This window comes from Durio zibethinus, chromosome 2 (genome assembly GCF_047325235.1).
Source record: "Durio zibethinus cultivar Kanyao isolate XHJ-2024 chromosome 2, ASM4732523v1, whole genome shotgun sequence".
Taxonomy (NCBI): domain Eukaryota; kingdom Viridiplantae; phylum Streptophyta; class Magnoliopsida; order Malvales; family Malvaceae; genus Durio; species Durio zibethinus.
In genome coordinates this window covers 746,092-762,005 of record NC_143163.1, presented here as the reverse complement: position 1 = coordinate 762,005, position 15,914 = coordinate 746,092, and the positions used below count along the sequence as shown (strand labels likewise).

Sequence of the window (15,914 nt, the reverse complement as noted above, 5' to 3'; positions counted from 1 at the left end):
TTTTTTTTTTAGTTAAAATTCATAATCCTTTGAAATCATAGCACATAATATATAATGTATGTGGAAAGGAACAGTGTGCTTTCATAAGCAAAATTTTTAGTCTAAAAACAAAACTGTGTGACGGGGAAAAGAGGATTCCAAATGGATAATAGGCAAAGATAAGATCACAATATTTTCACAATAGGCCAGAATTGCTCTCATCGATATCATGACCCAGACAGTTTTATTCTCTTATGTTAAGTCTCTTTCCAAAGGAAAAAAATGTTTTCAAAACTGTCATATGGCCACATTCAAGCCTAATTGGATTATGCATCTCTTCAACCATCATCATCTTCCAACAAAAGCAATGGCATCTTGCTTGAAACGTGGACGTCAATCAATGCATGAGAAGATGATGCATGGGTCCCCTATAACAGATCATATCATAAGATAACTCCATATATATATATATATATATATAAATACTCATAATAATTGGATTATATATATCTTACGCCATTTATCTCTTTAATTGGATCATATAATATTTTTCTAAAAAAAAGGACAACTGGCAAGCAAGGGTTGAGAATTCCATGCAATTATTACAGAAATTGCATGAAAGATCTTGACCCTCAGATTTTCACATATGATTATTAATGATATATGGAATACTACAGCAGGTGGTCATGGAAGTTGAGCTTGCCAATTGCATGCATGGTGCTACCACCACCGCATGCAACTCTGAAATTATTGCTTACACAATTAACCAGAGAAATCCTTACTCATCAGCTGTATCGGCTTGAAATATTGCATAAAAAGTCAGGGGAATTCGATGCATGCATAATAAGAATTGATGACAGAACCCATACAGTCGATTAATAGCCATATGCCGTGATGATCATGTTGGCTTTCTCAAATTTTCTTAATTTGCATGCTTCCAAGTGTTAAAGTGAAAGGGTAGTTAGCCAAGAACTAGCAAGTGTCATGTCATGAACAAAAAGTACAATTATGCATAGGTGGTCCTACACCATTCATATACATATGTAGTCTCCATTACGATATATAAGAAAGTAACACAACAACTGGTCCAATACATAATTAACAAAAATAGTTTGAATATATATATATATATATATATATATATAATAGGATGCTAAATTTTTAATTTTAATTATCAGAATTGACTCGTGAGTAACTGCAAATGGAAAAAAAAAATTATTCTTGATTTCCTGGAAAGAACGTACAGGATTCTTGCTTCAAAAGGAAGTCTCCTCCGCTGTGGTGCATGAAATCTGAAAGGTAACATATTCCTTCTGTCATGGTGCTTCAATTCTTTAAAAACGAAAAGGAATTTGAATCTTGAACTTAACCTGAAGATCATAATTGTTCGATCAAGATTGTGTTGTTGTCGTAATATATCCTTCAACCATCAACAAAAATACGAAGTGAGACAGCTTTGCCTGCCATTACAGCCACATTATCCTTTTCCATTTACTATGTGAAATGCAACTTTCTGAACAAGTCTAGTACATTGTTAATGAGCGACCAAGAATACAATGCCAAGAAAATGTCAGGTGGACATTTCAACACCAGCATATATGCAGTCAATTTTCGCATGTCCAAATCAATAAAATCAAACTATAAATACTCATGTTCTTTTGGACCAAGTGCAAAACAGTTCATCAAAATGAGTGAAAAGCATCTAAATTGGTTGTATAAATGATCAGAGATACAAAAATATCAAGAACCCCAAGATTTAGGTTTCACTTTTGTTTGTAGATCATTATCTTGGAATATATTCCTCCAGAGCACCTCTATAAGCTACAGTTATGAAGCTCAATCGCGTGTTAATGATCATTAGGTTGAAAGGATGGAATTTAAGTTTTCCAAGGCTATAATCAAAATGTAAAAGAAATTACTATATGAAAACAAAATGAAACTCACCAATGTATTCAAATTTCGATAGCATCAAGAAGCTGTTGGAAGTGTTGAGAAACTGCAAGGAATCCACAGCCAGGAAAAGTAGAATCTCCACAACATTAAAGTTGTGGAATGGGTGTCGAATGTCCTGGAAAAGAGTCTTGACCAGCTTGTGTAGCAGGTCCATTAGTTCCTCTATTTCTTTGTAAAAACCTTTAATGTGTCAACCGAGTTCCAACCAATTTCACCTCACATTTATTACGTCTGAAACCTGAGCTTAAGGGCACGTTCGACAGCTCTCCACATTACCTGCTTATGAAGCATTAATTCAATTAGACAGAAATGTCTCACTTGTGAGAAGTAATAAACATTATACCACTGATTTTAAAGGTGTAAGATAGAAGTATTCATCAACCAAAAAAGATTTAAAGCACAAGTAACAGTCTAAAAAGAATCAGTTACCTCCCCATTGGCATCAGGAATAGCAGTGAAATTAGAAAGTGTACTCTCGCCCAGAAACATTTTATACTTTAAGAGGAAAATGATCCTTACATTGCTCAAACAGTAAGCGAAATGTTGAGTGAGCAACTTCCACAGGAGACCATGTACGGGTCTTAAATGCATTTACACCACCCCCACCCCCCAGCAGAATAATAAGTTGCATCCGACAATCTTGAACTCAGCCCATGTGGCGAATATTGTTTAGGATATAAAATGTTAGGATAACAAGTGAAATTCTAAGTACCCAATGAATATAAAATGTTAGGATAACATAAAACATTCAAAGGCCCAACTACATTTCATCGTTGTCCCTTGTTACTCATGCCACAACATAACAAACATCAAAGAGTGTGCTTTCCATATTACCTGGTTTTTGAAGCATTAAATCAACTAGACAGAAATGTCTCACTTGAGAGAAGTAACAAACAATTATACTACAGATTTTAATCATGTTGAAGACTCATTTGTCCAGACAAGGAGAAACTAAAGGAATAGGTAAAAGTTATGGATGCCCAAAATAAGATAAAGTTCAATCTTGGTTCTGGTGTAGTAATAGTTAAGTATTGTGAATTAGCAGAAGAGCCAATAATTAAGGTCCAATGGGGTTGATAAAAAGTCTGATCAATGACTTTATTCTTGAAGGAATTAATAGAAAATGAAAGCCATTGGGAAATGAATATGAAAATCATAAAGAAAAAAGTTGGTTTTACAAATTTTAGGACTCTCTTTTTTCACGAGAGAAGTCCGAAGTGTCTAGCTGATAACTAGAAAAATATAGCCATATAAGCTTACTTTTTCGAAGCTATTGTGAAACAATTTTCTTTTAATGAACAAAAGAATTACAAGCTTTTCACTTTTATAGAGTTTTTTGAATTTTCAAGCTATGGTTTAGCCATAAAAAGAAGCAAAGCATAATCAAATAACATTAGCAGGCACATATAAGTACCTATTGTTCAGCTTTAAGCTTTTTGTGTTCTGCACTTCTACGATCAAATCCATCCTACAATTCATATGGTTCAGTTCCTGGGATATAAGCATGTTAAACATGCTTCCCTGGTGGTGCAAGATTCAGACTAAGTACACCGGGCACAGAAATTAAAACAACATTCTGTTCAGCGTCAACTCCTCTATCCCAGTCATTATCAACAATACGATGAATTCCCAAATCCTTGCGTAGACCATGGACATTATGATGCTTAAAAAGAGGCTAATGAGATGTATAGAGATAGTATACACAAGGAACATGCAAAACCTAGTAACATATGGGTACAATGAGCTTTATAGAAATTGGGAGAAATTATTCTGTAATTTACTTATTAAGTAGATAATCAGAAATAAGTGATAAAGGATAATCACTATGTACACGGCAATAGCATAGTTTGTTTTACATTCATCAAAAGTACCAAATTTACTCATTTTCAGAGTATTAGCCATTTAGTGCACCTAAAGTCAAAATATTAACTTTACCATCTGACACCTAGTAACTCAGAGTCATCATGCAGAAAAGAATTTGTGCACAAATAGTTTTGAAAAACACAATTTTTGGATTAACAAAGATCTAAAATCATTTGATTAGACAACTAAGTTGCCAGTTACTAATATTTTCTCACTTCTGCACTAAAGCCTAGATGGAGATGCATGAATGATTCGCACTGTTGTGTTGTCTTAATCCTATCCATATGTGACTTCGGAAGTTATTCCTTGGGAAGCAGGTTTTAACAGACCCACATTAATGTATTGCTGACAACAGCCTCTTTAGCACGCATAAACTGCAGCACAGACAATTTTTCAGTCAATAGCATCCCAAGAAGAGAGAATTCGTTGTCAACTAGAGATAGATGTTTTTCAAACTTCTGTATTTCTCAAACAAGAGCAACAACAGCCCCATTTCCACGAAGAGGTTACTCCAGAGTACAACCAGGCTAGTACAATTCTGCAAACATATAAATCTGAAAAATTGGAAGTAAACTTAACAAAGTCAGATTTAAAAGTACTATGTCTGCATATATATTAATGGCATTTCACCCAAAATATAACCATGAAAAAGAATATCCAAGAACCATCATAGAAATGGAAATTTGGAGCAGTCACAATCATTAAATATGTTTGCCCATGCGATTGGTTGCATGCTAAAGCAGACAACTTGACATCTTTAGAAAGGTAAGCTAAAAGCATGAATATCCATGTAATTACCATCTCTGCTGAAAGTATACCGTTGGATTTTAACCCTAAAAGCAAGAAAGCCAGAAGGTCCACTCAGTTCCTAATAAAATTGGTCCAATGAGTCCTTGATTTAGGGTTGTAAAAGCTTAGGAGCAGCAAAAGCTCCATGAGGTCCCATTTCCACAAATGATTTCAACAGAGAAAGGGCATATCTAGTGGCAGCAGTGGAAAGAACGCCCAAATCTCCTCTGACTGATAAAGGAAGCAGAGCCATTGCAGCGGCAGATAACGGAAGTATTGAACCAAATTGCATTCTTAATTTGAGAAATACTAAGGTTTAAAAAAAAAGAGGGGGGGGGGGGGTATTTAAATCAAATTGCACATCTTACAACAACAGATCTTCAGGTTTTGAGGCTCAATCCAAATATCTGACAGAGTTTGGTAGCAATTATTATGTTGCAGGCAGTTATTTAGAGAATTCTATTTGAGGAAGTGACTTATTTATTATATGATCTTAGAGAGCTGCCTAAAAAGAAAAGTATCATGTCATATAAAATATTATATTTGTGTCGTGTTTTACATAAAAATCATGTGTTATAATTCATATTGATATGAAAACATAAAATATAAGTTTTTGGTTTTATTAACTTATTTATGGTTGGTTGTCAGCTCCTAAAAGAAAAATCAACAGAAAAAACATTTCATCTTCCTACATTAATTGATCTAAATTCACACATTGACAATGATGAGTAAAATTATTGGAACTCACAAAATGGTTTTTCCACTCTTGCACATTAGATTTGACAATTTGAAACATGATACAGTGACATAATACAAAATTGATCATGAAGATAACACTGCTTAAAACTTTAGAAAAGCCATAAATAAGTTAATAAAACCAAAAAATTGTATTTTATGTTTTCTTATTAACACGAATTGTGACACGCGATTTTCGTATAAAACACGACACAAATACAATATTTTACACGACACGGTGACATGAATTGCTAGGTCTACACAGCATTCTGTCTTGCATACTCTTCAAGGTCCTGAAAATATATGTTACTCAGCATAATGCCTTTGAACTTAGAACACAAAGTTCTTTAATTGGATAACCTCATTGAAAATAATAAAATGTTAGTCAGCAAATGTTACCTAACTTTGATTCTCCAAAGAACGTATCAATAAACAAAGCCAGGAATATTTTCAAAATAAACTTATACAATGATAATTCTGGAATCAAGTGATAACATCACATAGAAAAAGCATTCCACTGATAGAAGTTTCCAGCTTCAAATAACAAGCATGGATCCTTGAGTATTTAAATCTAGTAATCTTCTTACTCATGCTGGATGCTAACCTTTAGAATTCTTTGATGTTTGACACCCATATTTATTACCACAAATGCGAATTGCATATTCTTGTCTCTACCATGGCAGTCAACTGAATCATGCCAAAATTTTATTCTTATCGTTGTAAGCCATCTAAAAAGACAGATTCACGATGAATATTAACTTTTACCAATGTTCCAATTTCTGTTTCTGGCAATTGGTGTTTCAAGGTTCGAAACACTGAAAAAGATGCAATGGGGTCTTACTGAATCAATCATTGCAATATTTTTGCCACTTCTTCTCCAGTAGAAGTCACTGCATAACCAGCAAAATTTACATAACCAGATCATTTGGATGCCTTCTACTCTTAAAAAATGCATTTAGAACAGAGAAAGGAATATGAAACCAGAGAAATATTAACATGCATAATAAAATATGAAAAGGCTTAAATTTTAACAAATCTAATAACAATGGAAGTCCACCTTGAAATTTTGGTTGAGCCTATGCAGGATAAGAATTCACCTTCAGGAATGTATACCATCCAAGAGTCGTATTTTGCAAATGGAATTGACTCACCCAATTTGTCCAGGACCTTCAACTCAAAGATATAATCAAAATAAAAAATGGGTGTACACGAACTACATCAATCAGAGAAATCAGACATACATAGACTTGTTTACCACATACATCTCATAAATTCCCTAAAGGTATTCAAGCTATCTGCTGCCTTTGACGCATTCACATTTCAAATTAGCAGGCATCTTAATACATCTTACAACTGAAAAACACCACTGCCTCAATCAAATGGATTTTTCTAGGACCAATGCTGAGTTAATGCAACTACTAATTAAAAGCAACCTTAAAAGCAAAATGAGTGAAAAAAACAAGAAGCTTACGAGATCAAGTTTATTCTTCTTTTCTCTTTTGGATCATATGGAAACTAACATCTGACTAACACTATAGACAAGCTAAAAGCATGATGTAATAGCACAAGTGAAATTAGAAAGTGTTCTCTCTCCCAGAAACCAAAAAAGTCTAACAAGAATCACTTATCTCCTCATTTGCATCAGGAATAGCAGTGAAATTAGAAAGTGCTCTCTCTCCCAGAAGCATTTTATACCTTCAGATTATATCAGGATCAACACAGAGTGTGCTCTCCTGAACAAAAATGATGTGACAGCGACAAGCATCCTCAAAAGGTTTGTCAATGGAGGCTTCTTTAAGTGGATAACAAGGAGGAAAATGAATTTAAACAAAATGTTGAGTCTGCTGACAAAACCATACATTAAAGTATGCAACTTCCACAGGAGACCATGTATGGTTTTTTAAAATGCATTTACACCACCCCACCCCCCCATTAGAATAATAAGTTGCATCTGGCAATCTTAAACTCAGCCATGTCGCACATATTGTTTAAGATCAATTAACAAGTGAAATTATAAGCATTCAATGAATATAAAAAAAAATGTTAGGATAACAAAAAAACATTCAAAGGCCTAACTACATTTCATCGTTGTCCCTTTTCTGTTACTTCGTAACAACATAAACAAACATCAAAGAAGTGTGCTTTCACATGTACATCTCCCTAAACTCCCTTTTCCTTTTTTTTAACAGCCATATGTACCTATTGCTGGAATTGCAATGAATCGCATGCTATTAGATTCTTAAATCATATTCTCCCTGTTTCCACAGAATGACACATATGAACTGAAACTGCTTCTCCCAAAACCACTAAGCATCATACACTCAACGAATTATGTAAACTGTGCACTCTCATAAAAATGACATGCAAGCTCAAAAGACTATTGAAACTATGGCTATTGGCAATAATTTACAAAGCAAATGATAGTATGGCTATTAGCAATCATTTACAAAGCAAATGATAGTAAGGAGTATATTACAAAATACAAATCTGCTGCATGCTCTGGACGGCAAAACTCCCAACTATCTGTAATGCACAAAGCAGTATGTGCAGGATAACGCTTAGCAATCTCGGGAAGGATCTATGAGAGTATCCCATGTTAAACCTAAAAGGAACATTGAAGCAAACTAACTTATAGACAGTCAAAAACAATGTTTTTCACTCACTCTTAGAATGGTTAATGCATAGAATAAAAAAAAGAAACATTCTTGAGTTTCCTAAACCAATATACAAATATACTAAAAGTAATCGTACCTGTATCAACACAGATTTTTCCCACATACCTGCTTTTACAAAACCCGTATACTTATGTTGAGGCTCCCCTTTGGCAAGTTCTTCTGCAACTGGCGTATCAATGTCATCTATGGTCAATCCATACTCTTCATCCTCTGCTCCAGCAATTACCACTGGGCTGCTGTTCCATCTTCTCCTTAACCCGCTTAAAAATGTGGATAACAAACAAGTTATCCAGAAGGTTTACAAATCCACAAGCAAGCATGTACAAGTATCAGTATGGACAAGTCCTAAAACCAGTTTAAGAAGCATTTTTACCTAGCAACACCCTTCCCAGGAGTCCCACCACACCATGCAACCTTAGCATGACCCTTGATTACGTTACCTTCCAACACAAACTACAGAATTCCATTCCCTTCACAAGGCAGAGACGCAAGCTTTAAAAGTGGAGAAGATAAGACCGATTTATATAAAGCGAAGAAATAAACTTACAGTATGCATTTGCATAGAAATCCACAAACATGTACACAAAGCCTTGATAATTCAAGAAAAAAAAATTAAGCCTTTGAAGGCTGTGTAGAGAAGCCAAGAAATGTAAAACAGGTACTCTATTTATAGAAATAGATACCAGGTCCATTCTTGTGTCTAACGGCTCTATTAGATATTTTCCGATTGTAACGCTCCAAATCTTGAAATAGATTCAGGCGTTACAAAGTTTTAAAATAGATGCGGCAGCGCGTCTAGTTCTACCCAAGTCGATATGGCTGCCGTTCCACCCAAGCCGATTCAGCCACCAGTTGCTACTTTTAGCCACCACCATCAGCTATGCCCTGCGAACAGGCTAAAATCAAAAACAAAACGAACAAAAGCTTGAATTTCTCTCGTATTAAGATTTGGGTAAGTCTAACCTGATGATGTAATTCTGATTTTTTTGCCATTTGAGCCATTAGCCCAATAATTTTTTTGCCCGATGGAATAATACGACACCAATGATTTAGTTTCAAAAATAATATTTTAAGAGAATAATCTAGTATTTTTTTTATTATCAGAATTATATATATGTCCTTTTTCTTCTATTCTGCCATGACAGAGGCAATATGTATTTTTTTTTCTTTTTCTTTTTTAAATAAAATTAATTTCCCTTTCTGTTTTGTTTTAGCCAGAAAGCTTAATTTCTTTTGTACACTTTTCAACCAATATTTTATTCTTTGGGAAAAAATCACATGGCTGTAAGCAATGATTTGAATTAACACCTTTATCATTCCTCCATCACTCCAACGCCAGAATTCCAGAAATCCAAGCATGAGTCAACGAGTTTGAACACAAGCTGCGGGCTACTAAAAGTTCCCCAGCTTTCCTTATCTTCTGAACAAGCCCATTTATAAAAGCCCCGACAAGTTCTAGGCCTAGGGGGCTTATACACAAAATGCTAACTAGAGTCTAGGCATAAAGGTGAACTGCTCGGCAAAACAAGTATAATAACTCTGTCAAACAGGCAGTATATAGAGCTCTGCATTTATATTTATATTTATATTTACAATTCCGGCTAAAGGAGAAAATCAACCACTAAAATCAGAATCTCCCGGTAACCCAGTCGAGTCAATGGCATAGCATCTCAACTGGACAAAATCCACAAGGACCAGCAGCGATGACAACAGTGGTTCTGTGTTTGTTTCGTGTTCCTTCGCCATCTTTGACTAAGATCGAGATTTCTTCAATCCACCAGGTATTAACTTAGGGATTTCTTCAATCAAGTATTAATTACAATGATATCTGCAACCTCTAGGTCAACTGAACCTTTCCCCTACTTTGATGCTGAAACATTGATTACACCAGATCATAGGTTAAGCATAACGAGACAGCCTCCAGCAAAAGCAAGTGCATGCTCAAAATTCAAGTGACTAAGCAATTTCCTGCAAAATAATGATAGAAGAGAGAATGTATATAATACCTTGACAAATGAGCCATGGAATAAAAAATTTGTAGAATTTCCATCAACGTTCTTATGAAGTTGTGCTTCACCAAAAAAAAAAAAAAACCCCACAAACCAATAACAGAAGCAGACTAATAGTTGCATTAGACCAAGATCAATTCAAACAAGTTACCAACAGATTTAATAGCGATTCTCAGTCTTAAGCCAACTTGGGAACTACCCAACTAATACAGTTAACATTCAAGGCAATCCCTCGCAAAAGGTTTAGACCTTCAACTCTACTCAAAGAAGCACATACTGACTACTTATCTATATGGCCATTCCCTCAATTTCCAATACAATTGTACTCCAACATGCTGAAATCATTCGAACTACATGCTTTCTTTCATGAACAAATATTTCACATTATTCTTTTATAAAAATAAAATATCACATTATTCTCTAAACTACCATATAACTTTTAAGCTGGTAAAAGCATTGGCCAACAATTTCTGATCACAATAATCAAATGCTTACCGTTTTAAAAATTCACTAAGAACCAGAACTCAATTTCTGTACCCAGACTTGTTTCTGCAAATTTAGAGAACAAATAGTAAAAATGTGGCATAAGACAAATAAACATATCAGGTATTCAAGCATAGTTATAAGCACCTCATGAGAACCATAGCCAGAAGCACTGCCTTTTTTCCCTGGTTTCCCATCACTCAAAACAGATGATCCATCGGCAAGTGCTCCACGACGACTAACATGTTTATGGGATCCTGCATAAATTTAAAAGTAGTTAATGAAATGCAAAACTCGCAAAGGCACACCAAGTTTGTTCAGCTTCCAAAATCAAAACTAACCATTATCTAAAGAACTATTACGTCCACTCCTGACAGTTTTAACTTGCATACCATGAACATTTGGCAAATCAACTTTATAATCACCAAAAGCCCCTGCCAATTGTATATGTAAAAAGAAACATCAAAAGTTATTCTCCTTAAAGGAAAATCCTGTTTTCAACAATTCTGGCTTGCTGCTACTCACTAAGCACATAATGCAAACATATGCAAGCATGCAATTGCATTTGTGTCATGATAGCAATCAACTCCATTTTGTGGAGAATCCCCAGGACAATGATTTTCCCGAGGAACAACCATAGCAGAGATTTAAAATACCCATACCTTCTGAAGAATCTAAAGGTATCTGTGCAGACTGAGAAGCAGATGATGGCAAGGACTCATCACTTGCATATGATCCATCAGAACGGTGAAGGGTCCATACACCGCGATCTGGTCTATCTTTGTTTCTGTTACGTCTTTCAGGCTTCTCATTACCATGCGAGTTACTCCCAACCTTATCATCTGAAGCACTGTTTGTATCCTTCAAAACTAACCGAGCATGAGAATGCTGAGGTCGTCTATCCTTTTCCAAATTTGAGGTCTGAATCTGCTGCTCTGACTGGACCCCAGAAGACTGACTTTGACGAGCATCCTTGTTTAAAAGTATGCCTCTGATCACTCTGCCTTCACCACGTGAATTCTGTTTGGTAGGAGTCAAACCAAGTACGGTTTTAATTGGAGATGTAACATTTTGTTGACGTAACATTCTTCCAGCCACCTAAACAAAAGATTATGATCATAAGGAAAGTAACATCGCACAACATGGTGATTTGAGAGAGTTAAAATTCCTGCCTGTATATACTGATGATATTGGGGACAATGCAACATGGCACATTATGTCACATATCTAAACCATGCGAAAACAACAGTGTCTATTAGCAACAAGATTAACCATAGAATAATAGGAGCCCTCTTCCTTTCTCCCACAGGTTACCACCCCCACTTCCCTTATAAAATTCTCTCTCCCGTTCTCCCTGAGTATGCACACATGCACCCTACCCATTTAGTCCAAGCCTCCATCCAAACAAAGAATTAAGAATGAAAACATAAACGAAGACTGAATGGTAGAGCCACTAGAACAAAGAAGCTCACATTAGAAATTTCTTTCTCTTTCCCTTTCAGAAGCAGAACTTTCTTTTTACCAGCATCAGTAATTCCACAAACTCCTGGAAAAATGAGAAGAGAAATTTAAATTGGAGATATGAAACATGAGAATGCAACCACAAAATGAAAAATTCTTTAACTGGTATTGATGCCAACTGACACATACAAAGAAACAATTAGAATAATAGCTCATTAAACAAAGGAAGGAAAAATTAGAATGATTTATATTAGGCATTTATGCATTATCACCCATACCACTTTCCTCTTCAGATATTTCAGTTCCCACAGATGAAGCTAAAGGAACAGGCTTATCAGAAAGTTGCTGATCATCCGTTTTGGAAACCAGAATGTAAGTTGACTTGTCTTTCACACTTGCAATTTTCAAGCTATCCCTTAGAACATACTGCCACCAAAAAGACAAGGTATTAATGATAAAGAGACTTCCAATATCTGACCAGGAAATCCATCATGGATCTAAACACAGTCAAACAGATTTAATATTAAAAGAGAAAATAAAAAAATCAAAAGCAGATGGATCACTAAAATACCCAATTTTATTTGTCATTGTCTACAACATATACAAAAGAAAACTTATTCCCCAAAGCTTTTAAATTTGTTGCACAATATGCTAAAATATGTTAGTGAACCACCACAAATGTTCATAATTTTACTTCAGGAGCTAAAAATGCATGACAATTTCACAGAATAATGTATTATTGGCAATAAAATTACAGCTCCATTACCATATGAATAAAAAGAAAAGAAAAAGAGAGAGTGAGTGAGTGAGTGAGTGAGAGAGAGAGAGAGAGAGAGGAGAAATATCTCAACTCAACAAATTACATAGTTTTGGCTAAATTAACCAAATATATGCATACCATTGCAGTAGAACCCCTTCTCTTTTCAGAACCTCTTTTGGATGATGCTGAACTTGGACTTCCACTAGATGAACCAGCTCCTCTTCTCCTCAGTTTCACATTAGACGGTGACCTCTGTCATAAAATATCATTAGAATCCTTAAGCAGTTCACAGAAAAACACTGAGAAAATCAGAAACAAATTTAATTCATTAATAAAATAAGCCCAGGAAAGGAAAAGTTGAAAATACAAAAATCTTACTTCAGTCCATATATCAATATGTCAAAAGGTAGCAGGGGAAAACTATTGAATCCTTAGATAATAGTTTATCATTCTTCAACAATTCAATTCTCATTGATAATAATGCCAATGATTGATTTGAACATGGTATTTTCTATACTAAATCATTTTTATAGCCAACAAACCAAAGAAATGCCTATTTCACTCTAAAGGCTAAAACTTGATAAGAAAACACACCAAATGACAGCAAACAAGACACTGCTCAAGCGCTCATGATTTTACTGTCAACTATACTGAAATAGGGATTGCAAATTATTACCCGTGATGCACCCTTAGCAGCTCTTTTCTGTCTAACAAAATCCATCAAAGGTGTAACTATGGGAGTATCTTTTGGTACACCTGAAAAAGGGCATTAATGGCATGACAGCAAAATAAAAATACATACAAACACCAAACTTTTAGTCATTTAATGGAACAAATAAAATTTTCTTCCTTTTTTTTTCAACACAACAACTTCAGAGTGCAGATGTGAATGAGATTCGTGCGACTAACCAGATCTTTCCGCCTCCCTTCTCTCTAATTGTATCTCTGCACTAGGAAGATTCTCAACTGGCTTCGCAAGAAATTCGAGGAACTCCAAATACTCAGGATCTAGATGTTCATCAACAAATACTTGTATTTATGAACAGGAAAAAAGTGGCATTCAATAAGTTCACTCGAAATCTATTTTTTTGAATTATACTTAAACAAAATCAGCTTATTACCTTTGAATATAGTCCCTTCACGACCATCCTTTTTAGACCACTGCTTTGGAACACATTGGGAAGGCGCATACTCAACAATAGCTTTAAACTGAGCCCCTGGAAAAGAGAAGAAAAAGTTTTCTTTGAAATCCAAGTTTAGCATCAGTTTATTGCAAGCTTCTAATTTTACTAGAGGTTAACAAAAAGAGATTGATTAAAAAAAATGAGAGATCCTACATAAGCTTGTCAAAAATCTCTTTTTCAATTTTGAAAATCAAGGTGCTCTAACATCCCCAAATAACTCATAGATTTTGAGCCATTAGTTAAAAGAGGGAATCAAATTCATTAGCCTATTTGAGACTTGAGAGAGTACGAAATTTCATCCAGATGAAACAAAAATTAATAATAGTATTGCTGACAACAAAGGTACGCTACGCTACATCAATCTCTTTGAAGTTCAAGAATTACCCTTCTCATTAACAAACACATGACCATTAAAAAGCTCTGCAAACTCCAAAACGTCCTCTGGCCTCTTGAAGTCAATGTACGCTCTGGAATAAGACTGATGCTTCTGACTGCAAAATCATTTTGAAATGTAAAACTATAATAAGATAACATCTTTTGCTGTATGCTAACCCTGGAATTGCTGTTATGTAACATTAAAGAAAAACAATACTATGGAATATATGCAAGACCAACTGGGTCAATTTATTCATATGTGATCCAAAGAATCTAGAACATGGCAACATCTGCTTCAGTGCTAATAAATTACTTTATAGAAGAGACAGACTCCTACAAAGAGTTGAAGCACTTGTACGAGGACAGGAGGTACACTGCCACTAAAGGAGACACACTGAGACTTTAATTAAGCAAAGGAAGGCCAAATATGAAGCAAAACGAAACATGCCCATTTACAACATACCAGCAATAAACCCTAAAATGGCAAAATCTCCACATAAGAAACCTTAAATAAATAAATAGATATATATATATATATCCATCTACAAGCAACGACTATTAGCGCTAAAAAAAGTTATAATACAGTAAATGCAAGAGAAAACCCCATACAACCCTTGAATAAAGGAAAACACAAACAAATTTAAAGAGAGTCTCCATTAACAAACACCAGAAACAATAAAAACAAGGATAAGACTAACCTGCTCTTCCCGGGACGAAAGGAGAGCCAGTTGTAACGACCAGCAAAAGCACTATCGACTTGTTCGACAAACATGGACTCCGTAATGGATGGAGGCAAGTGGCGGAGAACCGCCTTGGTTCGATCCAAAGCCCCCTTCATGCCTTCAAAAACCCTAACCCTAGAAATCACAAAACACAAAAAATCCCCCCTCAAAAACCTTCACCGACTCTATCTTTTATAAAAACTGGCTTCGAAATAAAAACGCGAGAATCACTGTGAGATCACATCTTCTTTAAACGGATTTGGCAATCGATCGAATCGCACAGCGTAGCCCTAATTTTTGCAAATTGGAGCCCAAATCGCCATGCAAGAGTGTCGAGAGAACAGAAGCAAATGTGAGAAAAAAATATAATAAACAAAGGGGGAAAAGGTTTTTATTTATAACAAATAACATGCCGGTTATGTCCTCGTTTCAATTTTATTTTTTTACTTAATTTGAAAGACTCCTAAACTCGTAATAAACTTAGTAAATTACCTTAATTTTTATTTTCCACTAAATCAATGGGTTAGCCGTAAAATTTTTGCCCCTCGTACACAAAAACGATTTTTTTTATTTAATGTGTAATAAATATAAATTCTATACTGATTTTGTTTTTTTATACTGTTATTTATAAAAAGAAACACAAATGCACTAAAAAAAAGCCTGAAAATATCAATCATTTCAACCGATAAACATCAATTCTATTGTGTTTTGATTCATGTAGCAAGTTATTGACAAATAAAATTTTAAATTAAAAAAAAAATTATACATTATAAAATAAACCCTTCATTTTCAAGCATCGATGATATATTATTGCATAGTCAAAATTCAAAATCGATGAATGAAACCTTGAAATGTCACATCTCATTGCGATTTGTAAATTGGTTACGACATTTTAGGCCAATTCTATGGCGCAGGTGCAGAAGACA

General features: G+C 34.8%; 1 protein-coding gene and 1 long non-coding RNA gene across 12 annotated transcripts; both read right to left on the bottom strand.

Annotated features, from left to right (window-relative positions):
* Nucleotides 1-1,013: 1,013 nt before the first annotated feature.
* LOC111308579 (uncharacterized) lies at nucleotides 1,014-8,951 on the bottom strand. 2 transcript variants are annotated; one of them, XR_016327936.1, is made up of 8 exons: nucleotides 8,678-8,951; nucleotides 8,368-8,464; nucleotides 8,100-8,254; nucleotides 7,796-7,921; nucleotides 6,377-6,486; nucleotides 3,347-6,209; nucleotides 1,924-2,571; nucleotides 1,131-1,399 (listed from the first exon to the last, which is right to left on the bottom strand). It is a non-coding gene; the product is annotated as an uncharacterized LOC111308579 (long non-coding RNA). The 2 variants fall into 2 exon arrangements; XR_016327935.1 differs by having other exon boundaries at nucleotides 1,014-1,399; nucleotides 6,377-8,254; nucleotides 8,368-8,951.
* Nucleotides 8,952-9,364: 413 nt separating this feature from the next.
* Nucleotides 9,365-15,355, bottom strand: LOC111308575 (regulator of nonsense transcripts UPF3-like). Of its 10 annotated transcripts, none has more exons than XM_022906992.2 (13): nucleotides 14,965-15,355; nucleotides 14,276-14,382; nucleotides 13,829-13,924; nucleotides 13,617-13,736; nucleotides 13,384-13,463; nucleotides 12,846-12,959; nucleotides 12,226-12,373; nucleotides 11,959-12,032; nucleotides 11,149-11,584; nucleotides 10,828-10,920; nucleotides 10,634-10,743; nucleotides 10,499-10,552; nucleotides 9,365-9,962 (listed from the first exon to the last, which is right to left on the bottom strand). In XM_022906992.2, exons 1-12 carry the CDS (start codon nucleotides 15,102-15,104, stop codon nucleotides 10,514-10,516), a joined length of 1,557 nt encoding a protein of 518 aa, XP_022762727.2. In that variant the 5' UTR covers nucleotides 15,105-15,355; the 3' UTR covers nucleotides 9,365-9,962; nucleotides 10,499-10,513. The 10 variants fall into 10 exon arrangements, with proteins under 10 accessions (XP_022762727.2, XP_022762733.2, XP_022762730.2 ...); XM_022906998.2 differs by having other exon boundaries at nucleotides 10,879-10,920; XM_022906995.2 differs by having other exon boundaries at nucleotides 13,384-13,451.
* Nucleotides 15,356-15,914: the final 559 nt, after the last annotated feature.